This window comes from Tauraco erythrolophus, chromosome 3, assembly GCF_009769465.1.
Source record: "Tauraco erythrolophus isolate bTauEry1 chromosome 3, bTauEry1.pri, whole genome shotgun sequence".
Classification (NCBI taxonomy): domain Eukaryota; kingdom Metazoa; phylum Chordata; class Aves; order Musophagiformes; family Musophagidae; genus Tauraco; species Tauraco erythrolophus.
In genome coordinates this window covers 33,003,962-33,020,702 of record NC_141467.1, presented here as the reverse complement: position 1 = coordinate 33,020,702, position 16,741 = coordinate 33,003,962, and the positions used below count along the sequence as shown (strand labels likewise).

Here is a 16,741-nt window from a genome sequence, read left to right as displayed (position 1 = left end):
GGCTGTAAAATTTGCTTAGTCTGTGCTCAGCTGGATGGGATCCAATCCAGAAGCCATACAGCCACAGCAACGAGTTCTCAAGCTTCATCTAAGGAGGAGCTTGGGCTCTCTTAACACACAGCTGTACAGCTGCCAGGTCACAGCTGGCTGAAACTCAGCTGTCTCGTACTGAACTCTCTGGTAAAATGACCTGCTCTATCAATGAGATCAGTTGATCGTAGTCTCACTTTCTCAAATTCATTAGTCCTCAAGCAGTTATGCTTCTGTTGAGCCTGATAATCTGTGTCTGACCAGTGAGTTGATTACTAAGCTATATGCAGTCTTTACTGTAGCTTTCATACATTGTAAATACTCTGCTTCATTTGATGATTTATTCCACAATTAATTGTCCCACTGTTAAAAGTGATTCCCTGTTTGTACTTTGACTGGGTCTATTACCACATATAGACATTGAAGCTTTTTGGAATCTTATGCCTTATTAAAGACCTATTTGGATATCTTCCCTTCAGAAAGTGTTAATACAGTATAATTAAGTCTCATCTCCATCTCTTTATGAGATATTTTTTATGAGCTGCTTTAGTGTAGTTCCTGCAAGGAGATCGTTAAGTTCTGATTTGAATTGTTTGTCTCAAACTTCTGTTCATTCTAATTCCTGCACTCACTTTGCTCATGAACTAGAAGGACCTTCTGGCTGTAATTGTTGTTCAGCTGCCTTATGTAACCATGGGTTTTGGCCACCAGTACCTCCTTAGAGAATTTCCAGCTTTCTGCCAAATGATTTTTCTAATTTTTTTTTTAGTTGTGATTATTCTCAGTTTTAATTGTTTTATTTTCTGAAAATTAGATATCTCTCCTCTCTTAAAAAAAAAAAATCCAATGTAATAAATAGAATTTTTTTTTCAGTAACTGTTCTGCTTGATGTTAGATAAGGCATGTTAAGTCAAGTCTTGATGTAACCTGAAGTTTTGCTCAAGTAATTCTAGTGGTCCAGGTGTTTTGCATCTTTTGGGAAAGGGAAGAAAACTTAAAAAAAAAAGCCTCAGCAAAGTTCTTGCCAGATTAAGGATCATCTATTTGCTTATCCTGTGCTATATATATATTTTTTTACTCATCTCTTCTTTTTTCTTTTACTTTCTGTCTACCTTTCAATTTGTTCGCGTTCAGTACTCTGCTATTGCATTATTACTTAATTGCTTCCTGGTTGTTTTTCCTCAAATCTGTCACTTTTAAAACTCTAGTACGATTTGGAACATCTAGCAAGTGTTTTAGTTGCTGTTTTCTACTTTTTTCTTATCCATTTATCATAGAAACATAGAATGGTTTAAATTGGAAAGGGCCTTAAAATCATCTAGTTCCAGCCCCCCTGCATGGGCAGGACACCTTTTGCTACACCAGGTTGCTCAAAGCCTCGTCCAACCTGGCCTTGAACACTTCCAGGGATGGGGCATCCACACCTTCTCTGGGCAACCTGTTCCAGTGCCTCACCACCCTCTGAGTGAAAAATTTCTTCCTTAGATCTAATCTAAATTTACCCTCTTTCAGTTTAAAGCCATTGCCCCTTGTCCTATCACTACATGCCCTTGTAAAAATCCTTCTCCAGGTTTCTTGTAGGCCCGCTTTGAGTACTAGAAGGCTGCTAGAAGGTCTCCCTGGAGTCTTCTCTTTTCCAGGCTAAACTCCTCCAACTCTCTCAGCCTCTCTTCACAGGAGAGGTGCTCCAGCCCTCAAATCATCTTTTCTGGCCCTCCTCTGGGCTCATTCCAACAGGTCCATGTCTTTCTTGTGTTTGGAGCCCCCAGACTGAAGGCAGCATTCCAGGTGGGGTCTCACAAGAGCAGAGTAGAGGAGCAAAATCGCCTCCCTCAACCTGCTGGCCACACTTCTTTGGATGCAGCCCAGAATACAGTTGGCTTTCTGGGCTGTGAGCATTTGCTGCTGGCTCATGTTAAACTTCTCATCAACCAAACACCCCCAAGTACTTCTCGGGGCTGCTTTCAATCCATTCTCCACCCAGCCTGGATTTATGCTTCGGATTGCCCTGACCCATGTGCAGGACCTTGCACTTGGCCTTGTTGAACTTCATGAGGTTCTCACAGGCCCACCTCTCCAGTCTGTCAAGGTCCTCTGGATGGCATCCCTTCCTCCAGCGTGTCCACAACACACACAACTTGTTGTCATCAGCAAACTTGCTGAGGGTACACTCGATCCCACTGTCCATGTTGCCAACAAAGATGTTAAATAGCACTGGCCCCAGTACGACCCCTGAGGAACACACTCCTCACTGGCCTCCACTTGGACATCGAGCTGTTGACCCAACTCTTTGAGTACGACCATCCAGCCAATTCCTTATCCACCGAGTGGTCCATCCATCAAATCCATGTCCCTCCAATTTAGAGACAAGGATGTCATGTGGGACAGTGTCAAATGCTTTGAAGGAGTCAGGTAGATGACATCAGTTGCTCTTCCCCTTATCCACCAATGCTGTAACTCCGCTTTTTGCAGTCTTTTTGGCAAATATTTTTTTTAAAATTGAGTTTTTTTGGGTTTTTTTTTTAGATGCTAGGCAGCACTGATACTTTGTACAAGATGGCACATTTTTTCCTCTAGTATGGTAGTTGGCTTGCAGTTTGTGCACCAAAAGCAGGTGCGTGTAGGAGGTACAGCAAGAACATAATACGTTAGCCTGGTGAATGTGTGCATGTCATTTATTGGGTACCTGTGACACAAGAACCTTTGGCTTGGCAGCTTCTTGACCTGCTGTATACATTTAGTACACAGACTCTGAGGTTCTTTGTACTGGTCACTGAAGGACAATCTGGCTTTGCTGATTACGTCCTCTTCTATTAACAGTCGTGGTTTGCACCAAATCATCTCCTTTTCAGGTCAATTTCAGAAAAAAATCCCTATTCTTGCCTTCTAGATTTCTTGTCTTTCTCAGTAGGATTACTTTTAGTAATTTTATCTTTAACAGCGGTCAGCAATTTATTTTGGAATTCTCTTTGGATCCTCAACTATCTCCTTGCTTTCCTGAGCCTGAGTGTTTATTGATGTCTTGTACCATTTGATGGGTACTAGGGATGTCTATCCTGGAAGAATGTTCTACAACTTCAGCAAACCTGCAAGGTTTACCATCTTACACACTCCCTGCCATAGGGAATTTCCATGTTAGTAAACCTATTTGTGTTGAATCAATTCTACTGTCTCTTAAAAGCCGTATTATTTTGGCAAGAATGACCTGAATTAAACAACAGTTCCATTTGGGCCACTACTCTTCACTATTACTCATCCAGTTGGCCATGAGTATCCTTCTAGGCAATACCTGTATAGGCTTGTAAGATCTGTAAGGAGGAAATAATTACCTCATCGACCTGTGCCTGTTTATTCTTGCTCAACAGCCTTACCGTCCAGACTACAATGCAAACTTCTGCTGTCCATGAGTGCCTGAAATGGTGGTGCACGCTGTAGGTGGAGCTTTGCATCCCCAAAGTAATAACTCCTCACAGCTAACCAACAGCTCCATGCTTCAGAGTGTTCAGAGATCATCTTTAACAAGAAAAAACTTCTGGAGGATGTTGTCCATCTGCATTCATGAGAAACGCAATACTGTCTATTATGGGAGGTGATCATGGATCAGGCTTAACATAGCAAATACCAACTATGATAGTCCCTGCCTTGAGGATCAAGGCAGAGTGTGCCAGAATATTCAGAAGGTCAGTTTTGCCGGCTGTTCAGTATCCTTTCTCCATTGTAACAAGAAGTTGCACAGAAGTACATCAGCAGACATAAAACTGAATGTATTGTGCTTTTCTGGCTTAGGGCATATTTCTTTGAGCTCGCAGTTTATAGTAGCTGGCTGCTTACGGATCCAGCTGTTCCTATGCAACTTCCAGCTCTGTGAGACACCAGAAGTTTTTTGGCAGGTGCCCAGCGTGCAAGAAAGGATTTTGTTTTCAATAGTCAAATGCAGCTAAGACTAGCTTTAAGGAGGTAAGACATCTCACTTGCTAAAAATAGTGGTAATTATGCTGAAAATATCTTACCTTCAGGGTCCAGTTTTCCTTGTGAAGGATTTAATGTTCAGAGCTGTTATCTTAAGATGCCCATTCCATCTCCATGGACTCGGGAATGACTTTTTGTTCTCTTCAGTGTGCACTGGCCTAAAAAAATGAAGCAAAACACCACAACAGCCAATAACGTTATGTATCATAAAGCCTAGATCCTGCATTGAAGCCGTTAGGCAAACAAGTGTGATTTCATGAGCAAAGACATCTGCTGTTAGCTTTCTAGCTTTTATAGCCTCCATTGGGATAAAAGTAACAATTTAAAAGGAATTGAGACATTCAAACCATTTCACATGGATTCAGAACCCATTGTGGGATTTGGAACACTTGGCTTCAAAAGACTTCAGCATAGTAGGTCGTGGTCGTCCACACATCAATTGCTTTCTGATTCTGGAAGGGCTAGAGGGATGTGAGCCCCGCTTGAATTACAGAAGTACAATGCAGTCCTACCCAAGCTGAAGCCACGTTTGCCACGCTGATCCACGTGCTCTGTTTTGAGATTGACTCACATCTCTTTCTATATTTACAAAACCCAAACTACAAGATGTCTGTAAGATTAGTGGTAAGCCATGCTACTTTGCGTACAAGGTTTTACTTTCAAACTTTTTAACTTTTGGGACTTAATTGACTCGTGAAGAGGAGATCTCACAAGTCTCAACTGCTCACCAACTGAGTACTTACTCAGTTCTAGAAGGTGAATTCTGAGTCAGTTCGTTGCAAATCAGATCTCTCTGAGACAGATGTTAGACTCTGTATTCTGTGTCATTGGTGGCTTATCTCAAGGGAGGATTTGGATGCCAGCTGTCCTTCATCCTACAGTTAAAATCCATTTTGGCTACTACAGTGGGGATGTATTATCTGCGCACGCTTCTTAGCTTCTCACATGCAGGATTACATATGAGTTCTGTGTGCATCTCAATTCCTCCATGGATTCCTTTGTCATTGTTCCTGCTACTTTCTACTTGATCATGGAAAATGAATGCTTGCAGAGGAGTGGTGCGTTGCTTTTTTTGTATTGTCTAGGACCAAAACGTAAGATAGGCACTTTAATGCCAGGATGGAGAACATATGAGTGTTCCGCAGGGGCCATGAGTCTCTGGAAGGATTCTTGATAGTCAGGTCTTACAATTCAGAAATACAGGACTTCATGTTGCTTAGTACATTTTTGGTAAGTCAATTAGGTAGTGGCAGACAGAATAGTAGCTGTGTTTTTACTTAAAAGCAGTGATTTTTAGGAAGAGTTGTTTCAGCAAGTGATGAAGGTCTGGAGCTGCCGTATTAGATAATGTTTCTATCAGACATGCTCTTATCTTTTTTCAGAAGCTCCTGAGAATGCTGATATAAAGTATTTTATTCATTCTTGTCACTGAGAGGAAGCTGCTGAGGAGTCCCAGCTGCAGTCTGGGAACAATTCTGATGTGAGCTTGTGAATTCTGTAAATAACTGCTTTTCCTTGTCTGCAGCAGCAAAAAGCAAAACAGACAACTGCAGAAGGATATTGTAGAAGACTTATTGTCTTCAGATTGGAAAGTTTGGATGCCCACGTTACCTTAAATCAGTTCAGAGGAACCTGCTGATCAAGATCTGGTCGATGTTGTAGTTAGGGAGAGAGTTTACTTTTCTGCACATACCTGCAGCACTGTTTATTATATTCATAGTCAGGCTTATTTTCACAAAGCAAAAGCAGGAAGCTTGACATAGAAAAAAAAAAAACCCAAACCAGCCATGCAGTAGATACCTGCATAAATATAAAGCTGTTCATTCATCAGTCTAAATCTGGTTTTGCAATCAGAAGGACTGAGGGAATTTCTGTACCTGTATTAACTGCTGTAACTTTGGGTCACCTCATAATGATGTCCAACTCTGAACTGAACGTGAAAAACGAGGACTGACAAACGAGATTAACAGTGTAATCGCTATTATGTAATCCCTGATTTCTTTTAGGCAAGATGCATCAGGTCTTTCCTGTTCAGTGACATTAGTAAATTTGGAATCGTAATTGGTTTATGTTACTGTCCTACAATACGGCCATATTCAGATGACCTAAATCCCATCTAGGAGTACTGTATGCCTGGTATTTCTTATTAGCTAGTTCTAGACTGTGTTTCTTGTTCCTGTTGAACCACTTACACATATGGCTTAAAATCAAGGTAGAATAAAGGACACAAGTTTATGACCAGGGTTCCTAAGACCTTGCAGTAATTTCTAATGCAGTTCAAGAACTAATGGGAGCCTTAAAATTACAGGAATACATGATTTATAATAATAAAGTTGCTTAGTAATTCTGATTCCAGATTTTGTTATATTTTATACCATTATAATCCATTGCTTCATTTGGCATGTTGAAATTCATATTGTTAAAACTGGGGTTATTTTTAAAATGTGCAAAAATAATATGCTTTCTAGGCTGAAGCCAGAAACACTTGAAGATGATCTTGATAAATATGCTGCAAGTGCCATGAAAATGAAAAAAGAAAAAGTTGATCTCAAAGAATTTTCAGCATACTTGGAATTTCCAGTTTCTCACACATTAGAAAGTATGTTTGCACTTTTTGATGAGGTAAGGAACAACATCATGTTTAAAAATCATTCTACTTTTGGTCAACTCCACTGTAGCCTAATTTGGTTCTGGTAGAATTCACTGAAGTCTGGTTTGGGCCAGTGGTAGGTGCTTTTGAGCACGTCACCACACTTTTTGCCTACTACATTTCCCTTTCAGCAAGGTAACAGCATCTGTCATCAACTAAATAAAGCATTTATTCAGGTAGAAGTTAAAAGGAGTATCAGTTGGACAAAACTGATTTTCTTTCTAGATGCAAAATATGAGGAGGAAGAAAGATGGGTTCAGGCTAAATGTCTGCTGCCGCTTGTTGCAACTGAATGCAATGCCTATTAGCTGATATTTTGCTTACCTTTTAAATAAATCACTTGTTCTTCCAGGATGCCTGAAACCTGAAGGATCTAGGAACTTTGCAAATGAGCCAGTTTTTCATTCCTCTGCCATCAGTCAGAATGGAGAAATCACTGTTATCTTTGTCTGGATGAGGTGCTGTTTGGACCAGGGGGTGGATATGTCCACAGTGTTTTCATTTAGATCAATGAGCAGATGTCATGTATTCAGGGCTTAAATTAGGCTACCTTGTTGTCTGGTTCTCCAGTTTTAATTTCGACCTGGTAATTCACATGGTTTAACATAAAAAAATTAAATATACAAGTGAAGGGTGACAGTAGCAGCACTGTCTACCAAGAATCTTTGAATTCAGACTTCTGACTGACACTCTGAAAAGGATCTGCAGAGCTTTGATGACCCAGGTTCTTGCCCTGAAGTAATTCTGTTTCAGTGAGACTTTTTTTGCAGTGGCATACATAATAATCTTTCTGAATATTCTGCATCTTCAGCAACTGTTAGTTATTTATGAAAATTCTCAGACAAATTGCAGTATTTTGAGGTGAGGTTTTTCTTCACAGAATGAAGATGGCATAATTGACATTCGGGAATTTGTCATTGCTCTGTCAGTTGTCTGTAAGCCATCCAAAACTCTGGAAACAATTGAGTTGGCATTTCAGGTAAGCAGCATTTTTGCTTTCTATGTAGTTTATTTATTTTTAGAAATTATCAATACTGCTATTAGACTTAACAGAAGCTTGTTTCACATGCCCTTTTAATACCTAATTATATTTTAAATAACATTAATGGAAAGTTAGATTACAAGGTCATGTTCAGAGGAAATACATTGCAAGCTTAAGTTGTGTAAAAATTATGGAAGTTGACAGTTTGAAATTGTTCTAGGTGGAACTCTGGTAGAATCCTTTTCAGCACATTGAGTCTCAAACCTGAAGTCCCTTGTGTTGATTCCTCTAACCTAAAGGCTAATGAGTTGTGCTTACTGCTTTTATAACATTTCAATCAAATTTTATTTTTCAAGTTGATAAAATATTTAAAAACTTTTCCTACATGTTAATTTTTTTTACCTCCTTTTGTCATCTTGGTAAGATTTTCTTCCCTCTTATTCTTACCATGTTTTAGTGTTGGTACTGCAGTCTCCGCCCGGATTTTATGCTTCCCGAAGTGCTCCTGATCTTGTAGCTTCAGTGGTTTGTTGCAGCATCAGCATAGATGGTTAAGGCAGGCTTTTTGGGAAAGTAAGAGCAGCAATACTTCATGTTTGCCGTTCCAGTGGGTTTATCTGATACCTGAATTTATTGTTTTTTTAATTAGTTTCTTTAATATTGCTATTTCAACATGCAAATTCTTCTGCATCCTGCATCATCTTTTCCCTTTGCCTTGAATTCACATGGTCTTTAGTGTTACTGAAACTGAAGAGTGCTAACTCTTAATGCTGTCTTCATTAGTGAATGCATGGAGTTGAGAACATTCAATTGCCTGGTACTACATGGCAGCCTTATTTTCCGAGTAGTTGTTTCCAGGTTTTTCAGCATACCTCTATTATTCTCTTTAACTGTTTCGCTGAAGAAATGAGGCTCCTGTGAATGTTTAGTGTTCATGCCTATCATTCTTACCCTCTAGCCAGTATCAAACAAATTTGACAGAGGAGGAAGGAACAAAAATATTTAGTTCCTGCAAATATTGGGGGAAACCTGTCTCTCATAGTTGCTGTTACTTACTGCTACTTCTGAGGGAAAAGCAAAAGGTTTTCTGCCCTTACGTCTTCTGTTTGATCTATATAATGGCATAGATAAATGATCAGGTGCTGTTTGGTCAGCTCTGTGTCTTCATACTAAAATGAACAAGCTTAAAGTAAACTTGAAGGTGGCTTTTGAGCAGTATTTCAGTGAAATTTAGCTGTTGTGCTTAATGTGCAATATACTTTTACCATTTTAGTGGAAGAAAAGTTCAGATTGGGCAGTTATTTTCTTTTTGGAAGCACCTGACTTTAAGTTAATAGAACTGTTTCTTAGAAAACTTCAGTTCTTCACTATCTGCTCTATTCTTCAGCTCATAATACATAATCTTGCGTTCTCTGGTTAATTGCAAAATATGAAGTTAACTGTAGAACTGCAAAGAAGTTCTATGCATGTATAAGAAGGGAAAGCACTCAGCAAGGGAAAGCACATATGGTAGGGTTAAAAAAGTCTTCAGCTGAGGTAGTTTTTCTCACAGTATTCTAGAAAAAAAAAAGTTTTTTTTTTAATCCTTTCATCCCCCCCTGTCCTGGGTTCGTGTACAATGAGATATTCACACAGCTTATTGGGAGCCATTGAAGGATCTCGCTAGTTCATGAATGTGACTTTGAACAGGTGCTGTCTTCTGCCGTGTGCTACTTTTGCAAAGCTCATTGTCATTTGTTTTCAGGCATAAAGTGCAACGTTTCACATAGCTGAACAAGTTTTCAAAGTGGAAGTGTTTAGTATATAGCTTAAGAACTCAAAAAATAGGAGTTACTGAGCCATCAGAGTTCTAAAGCAGTGGGCAATTAAAAGAGAAGGGGGAGGTATGACAATCAAGTCTAAGCCAAAATCCAGTGTAAGTGCTATGCATACTCCCTTCCTAATTGCTAAGGAAACAAAGGGATGTTGCCAATATGACTCTTGTGAACTTTATCATCAAGTATCACCATCGGACTACTTGATCTGTGAAAATACAGCAGGTTTTATTAAACCGGTGTCTTGTCCTTGCCTCTACTCCTTGTGAAACCGTTTGCAAGTTAGGTGCTAGGGAGGAAAAGGCAAGATTTCTGATTTGAGCATGAACATTGTCTTCCACAGAACTTCAATTATTTTTTTTATTCCACTGACTCTTTTTATTCCATTGAGGTGTGCTGTTTGTGACAGCAAATTCTGCTTGTGTGAAAAATACATCCTTATGCCTGTTTTGTTTGATCTTACCAGTTCCTACGTTCTCAATGATGCAGGGAAACTAAAAGGAAGTTTCCAAAATAACTTTTTTTTACATGGTTTGATATTTGCGGTGTTGTCATGCTTGAAAACAAGACAAGGATGTTTTAGGCTTTTCTGTCTCAATTTCCATTGCACAGGCAAATTGAGTTATTTTAGAAAGGTTAATGAATTTGTATTTGTTATAGATGTTTTGAAATACTCAAGTCCCTTTTTTCCAGGAGAAAACACTGTACATATACAAAGATAGAATGAGACTATGAACAGTTATTTTTAGTTATCAGTCTCCTGTCAGTAGTAAAGCTAACTTTCTGTTAGGAAACTGCTTCAGGATTTAAGATTATGCAAATTATTATTTTCTAGAAAAAAATATTTGTAGAAAATTATAGGCCCATCACTTTATGGGGAAGATTCGCCTGATTAATATAATGCCATTTAGATGTAGGCATTTTATGCAAACTGACTTTCGTATCAGTTAGATGTTGGTCAAAGGAATCTTGTTTTATGTCTGACCAGGTGGAAATGGTATCTGCTATAGGCTGACCTAAGTACATCTCCTGATTCCACAGACTCTCTTGGAGTTGGCAGACGTAGCTCAATGGACTAAAAATTATTCTTAGTTACATATCTGCAAGACATGTTAGTGTTAAATAGTCTTGTCTCTGAATATCACTGAAACTGCAGTGGTTAGGCATGCAAACGTGTTTTTTTTTTCTGACTATAGCAAGCTTTACTTTCTGAGCGTACACAGTTGAACTAATAATCAATGCCATCTTTTACCCAGACTAATCGGAAATCCTTGGTAGATCACATCAATCTGAGAGCAACTGGAATATCCAATACTGAATTTTAATTTTGCATAACTTCTTAGTGTGGTGCTGTTTATAGGAGTTAGCATTCAGCTATGTGATGATTTATCTTGCTGTCTTGATTCATAGCTGTACCAGTCAGAAAATGGAACTATAATAGAAGAGGATTTAGCTCATATTCTGAAGACTGCCATGGGTGTGTCACAGATTAATGTTACGCATCTTTTTAGAGCTGTAGATGAAGAAGAAAGAGGAGAGATTACATATGGTAAGTATTTTAAGTGGATCTGAAGTGTCACAAAATGTCAAAGTATATCATGTTGATATACAAACCAGTTGTATTTTTATTAAACTTTATCTTTTTTAGTTGACTTGTTGACTTTAATAATGATAAAAGCACTGCAGACAAAGTAAATTTACATATTTTTTTTTAAATTGAGTTTTACGTTTAGTATTGTATGTCATGTTTACATGTTTTCAGAGGTTTTCCCTTCCATGCTAAGTCGGGCAATACCTAGATGAGCTCTTTCAGCGTATTCTGCTCTGGGACTTCCATGTATGTGAATATGTATTTTTAAGAAAGCTGTCTTAGCTCTGTCCTGTTGTCTTGTCTTTTGTATCTCTTCTCCCCTATTTCGGGCCTCCCAGAGTACAGGGGATTGACATAAGATTTTCTACTGCCATAATTATTCCTTAACCTGTTTTAAAAAAAGTCACAAAGGTGTGCGTGCAGGGGAAATGAAGGGGTATTAACCAGGCTGCTCAATATGTAGTCTGTAATGCAGGTGCTATGGAGGTGAGAAAGTTGCATTTGAAAAATTTTGAGATCTGGGTGGATAGATTATGCTGAGAATCAAAGTACTCATGTGTTACTTAAGATTCTTCATCTTTTATGCAGTAAGGTTCTAAACTTATTTGTATCATTTAAGTATGAACTGAATTGTTGATAGCCAACATACCACCTATCTCCAGTAGGAGTGCTTATGGCATGCCCTGTTTTAGTGGTTTTCCTTCAGGATAATTGGTATATATTTAATTTGTAAAAAATCTTACAAATGAAGACATTGGTGTTAGTAAATCACAATTTTGACACTAATTCCTGTGTTTCAGTCATCCAATATGTATCTAAAGCTTCAACTACAGAACTATTTTAGAGTTATTGGAATAAGTATCGTTGTCACTGGCCTCCCCTTTTTTCCTGACTGCTATCTCTTGCCTCCTTGGTTCCTCCTGTACTACCCCTTTCCTTTCTGTACCTCTCATCTGTCACATCCTCAACATTTCCATGTCTGTCCTGCACCATTGTCTTTTTCCTGCCTATCTCTGGTGCTTCTTGTTGTCTCCCAACTCATTTGGGTGGTGACTCAACTCTCCCAGCCCCCATCACCAGCTTCAAAAATATCAGCCCAGAATCTAAGCTGGTAAGCCTAGCAGAACTCTAATTTTGGCACACTTCGTTGCTTGAGAATAGCTAAATTTGAAATAGTATATGAGTGAACTCAGATCAGTTCATGTGTGTTACTAAAGAATTTATATTTAAATATCCATCTTTAATAGTGCTTAGTTGCACTTAAATCTGTGCCTTTCCCCTGAGTGGTCATGATGTGTTCATGTCACATGGAAATCTGGACCACTGAGTCACAGCAGCGGCCACTGAAATGCTTAGCTCTCATTTTCACTATTTTATTTCCTTCAGTCAAGAGTAGTCTTGTGAGGCTACACTCCTCTCTTTTTCTGAGAGGAGTGTTCATTTTATAGTATAAACATTGTGAGAAGATGAAGATAATTCATTTGAAACACATAGTGAAAAAAAAACTGATTTTAATGTTGGAGATTTTAACATAACTGAAAGCTTAATAGTAAGAATACATGTCCAATTTATTGTGGTAGAGAATTAGAAGATGAAAGTAAACTTTTGGTATTGCTTTTCTGTCTTGAAAGTTCTTGCCATGAATATTCAATCTCTTGCCTTTCCTGCGAATATCTGCAACTTTACACATACTCAATTTGTTGCATGTAAACACTGCGAAAGAAGAGGTGGAAAATCTGCAAACTACACCTTTTCTGAAGGTGTTGTCCAAAGAACTTCTAAGAAATCAAAACTTTGTATCTATTGGAAGAGTACTGAGGTAACTTTGGATACACATAACAGAGGGTTCCACTCACAAGCTCCTTCTCTCTGGGCTGATAGAATGTGAAGCAGGAATATTAAGTCTTTAGTCTTACAAGAACAAAAAATAAAATATCCGAAGTATCAAACCTAAATTGTTGTGCATATAGCAGAGTCCTTAAAGCCAGAGATCTCATCCCAAAGGAAAAGCTCAGGTTGCAGGGAAACAGAATAACCAGTAGCAAAATTGAGATTTTATAACTGTGTTGATGATGTTGGATCTGAATTGTTAGATTTTGTTGCATGTTTGAAAATACACGAGTTGCCAAAGATCTGTGTATTGTTTCAGTTGTCTTAAGCAGTGTGCTGTTGGCCTAACTGTTTAGATGAAGGCTGATTCCAAAACTCATCCACGCTGTAATCTAGAGACAGGCAAGATTTCTCACTCTCAAGATATGATTCTGGAGAATTTGAACAGGTTCTGTAGGTGGGCATCACAAATTCCAGGAGACTCTCCACTTGCTCTTGATAGACAAATGATGACTGTGAAAGCATTCTGAAGAATCTACCTTGCTTTCTGCTAACAAGAAGGAGGAAGGGACTGACAGTGTTGTGAATATTCATATGGATGAATGTTCAGAGAAGGAAGAATTATTTGTTCTTTAAAATGTAGTATTCTTATCTATATTAACCACAGGATTATCCTATAAAATTCCCATACACTCATCATGTAGCTGAGAGGGAACAAAAGCTAGAAGAGATTCATGAGCATACAGCTTTCATCAGGAGCATCGAGTAGTGGGATGGTATTGCAAAGGCAGGACGTAAACCTCTGGAAGTTCTTGTAGTATATACACATACTTAATGCAAAAGTATAGACAGCAGTCTTAAAGAACTCCACTTTGGGTTCTTTCCTTCTTTTTGTCTCTTTCCTTTTGTTAGGGGTAGGAAGCTAAATCACTTTTTCCCAAGTAAACAACTATAGTCATCTTTTCCACTAGTGTAAGGCTTCACAGTTGCTTTAAGCTTGAGCTCCAAGATGAGACCTGCAATTAGAAGTAATGCTGGAATAGCTTGTTCTTCCTGCATCGCCTTGTCTCATGTTTCTGATGAATGAGCCAAATAGGATTCAAGCACTTTTCTTTTGGCTCTGCTGTGTACAACTTCAATAAATATTCCTTAATATCTTCAGGACTTGTTTCAGCAAGACCCAAAATGTCTCCTTACTCAGATCCATCAGAAACATTACCCTGTTCCATTCAGTCCTCCCTGGAATCTGAGGTTTTTCGTTTGAATCCAGTACTATCAGTACTGGAGGGATGGATGCTGACGGAGTTGTCAGGATGCCAGTTTGGATATAGACTATTATACTTGTGTGAACAACTACTTCAAGGATGTTCTGAATTTATTTTCTGAAAAGATACAGTAGCTTTTTGAAGAATTGCTTAGAATGGCATCTACAGTAAATATTCTAGTCTTTCCCATGCAAAAAAGATTATGCTTAATGTGATTATAAGAGCATCTGTGGTACTGCTGGTTGAAATTTTTATACTTGTCTTACCTTAGTTGGGCTATCAGAATGACCTTTCCCAAAAAAGGCTGGTTTTTTCATGGTGATTAACATGATGCACACATATGTGTTATTACGAAAAAGAATAGATCCTCGTGATGGGCTTGAAGCGTCTGTGTGAAAGAAGGGAATGTTTTCATGTTCCTGCTGCAGGCCAGACCCAGTTAAGGCTGATGGCTGACTGCTCTCTCCTTGTTAGCTGCAGAAAAATAATATACTCAGTTGGATTCACTGAATGTGCTTAACTGTTTTGATTCTGATGAACCAGTTTGCACTCAATTGTTCACAATATATTATGGCAACTACTACCACTGCCGCATATTTTAAATATAAAAGAATGCTTTACATTTCCTTCTTGGAAAAAAGTCAGATGTATCACATTCTTTGCTATAAGATTATTTTTTAAAAATGTTGAACTTGCATTAAGTATTATCAAAAGGAAAATTTTAGCTATATGCATTTGCAAACACAAAAGACTTTTTTTTTTTTCTCCTCTCCACCTCGAAGACTTTATCATTTACACGATCAATGACCCAGTTGTACATACAGGTTTTTTAACTCAGGTGATAGTGTTGATTTTTCATGGCCTGAACATCATCAGCTTTTGTTGAAGTTATGGGGTCCAAAAAATACTTTAGATCCATTTAAACTGTGGATAAAAGATATTCTTCCACAAACAAAAAAGTGGATGAAGTTACGTTCATTTCATTCTCCTTGCCTATCCTTTTGCAACAGTTCAGAGGCAGTGACCTACAACTTCAGTGCCCCTGTGAGCCAAATGACATTCCCTGCCCTTTGCCATATTGAGGAGAACACGCCATCTCAAACAGAAGGGTGGTGGCGAGGGAAAGCTTCCTTCTTCCACACCAGCCCAGTTGTACTAGGAGGAGCTGGGCTTTACTCCTTGGAAAGGCTACTTCAGCTGTCATCTGCGCTGCACTCCAGGGAACTCACAGCATTGTCTGAGCATGAGCTTTTCTGGGATAACACTGGTGGGCTGTGTGATACACTGTAGGTGATGTAGTTAGGGATAATGTTCACATCCAGCTTCTTCCAGTATCAGTTTACATGATACAAATAGATTCTTATGACTTGGGTCCTGTACAGTATCTTGTGTTCAAATCATGCCTGAATAAACAGTCACATGGGCAAATTGTGACAAGGCTTCCATGTCTGATTTTTAACACAAAATGTAACTTTTTGGTGTTAAGGATTCCCCGCTCCCCCAAGAACTAATCTTGCTCTTTTTATTGTCTCATTAGTATCCAACATTAAAATCAGTTTTTTTCATAATATGTTTCAAATTATCTTCTCACAATATTATTCTCTAAAATATTAGGAGTTTTGAAATGCTGACATCTTAAAAGGGGAAGGCAGCAATGACAGCTACTGTTAGGTCGAAGAGAATTGCGAGGGCAAAGCATTAAAGGGCATGTTTGCAAAAGACTTCCCAGATCTGAAGAAATGACTGCTCTTGCTCTTCAATTGTTCCTCAGCTGGACAGCTTCTGCCCTTGCCCCAGTAACCAGTGAGATGCTGTGTCGGGGCATGTGGTGCTCCTTCTGTGTTCTAATGCAAATCTGAGCCTGTTTACGCCTTCACCGTGCAAGCCAAGCTCTGGTCTGAAGTGCTTTAAGAGGGCTTAGATAACTCTTTGCCGCAGCTCGGCTCTAGGGATGTGGTAAACCTCTGCTGATAAGCTGTGGGGATAGCGTTGTGTTAACTGCTGCTATTTTTCTCCAAAGTGATCGTGTGATTATATATGTGTAAGTGTTCAAATTTAGCGTCCTTCTGTTTCAAAGAGCTGATTCTGTGTAACAACAAATTTTTTTAGATGACTTCTACAGATTTGCTGAATTGCACCCACACTTCGCAGAAGACTATCTCTATGCTGATCAGATGGGAGCTGAGAGTGGCTTGGAGACTTCATCTCCTTCTGCTCCTAATGGTATCTGTACTGACTTCAGCCCTGAAAACGCTGAAGATAAAAACAAGCCCCTGCAGAAGAAACTGAACTAACACTACAACTGTTACCTTCCTCTCCTGGTGAGAGGATTGTCTTTTCTTGGGATTTTCATAAGTCACTCCGACTATACAGCAAATACCAGTTTTGTGTGTGAAAGTTCTTCTACCTTAATACCGTTCTTTGAATCATATGTGCTATATTTAACATGTTCCAGGTTACTTTGGGGAAGGTGGTTTTATTTTTTTCAAAAGGTCTTTGAAAGGCAAAAATGTGAATGTGCTTCATTATTGATGTTCATATTTAAAAGGAAGCGGCACACTTATTTATATTCCATTGGCTAGTTCCATGTACAAAGTGTCGCACAAACTG

The 16,741-nt window shown here is 38.8% G+C and overlaps 1 protein-coding gene across 1 annotated transcript in view; it reads left to right on the top strand.

Moving 5' to 3' along the window:
- The window catches only part of LPCAT1 (lysophosphatidylcholine acyltransferase 1), a 66,395-nt gene extending 49,970 nt beyond the window's left edge, over positions 1–16,425 (top strand). Inside the window, 4 exon segments of the mRNA XM_086609128.1 lie at positions 6,468–6,621; positions 7,530–7,628; positions 10,856–10,994; positions 16,241–16,425. Coding sequence (XP_086465254.1) covers positions 6,468–6,621; positions 7,530–7,628; positions 10,856–10,994; positions 16,241–16,425 — 577 coding nt within the window.
- Positions 16,426–16,741: the final 316 nt, after the last annotated feature.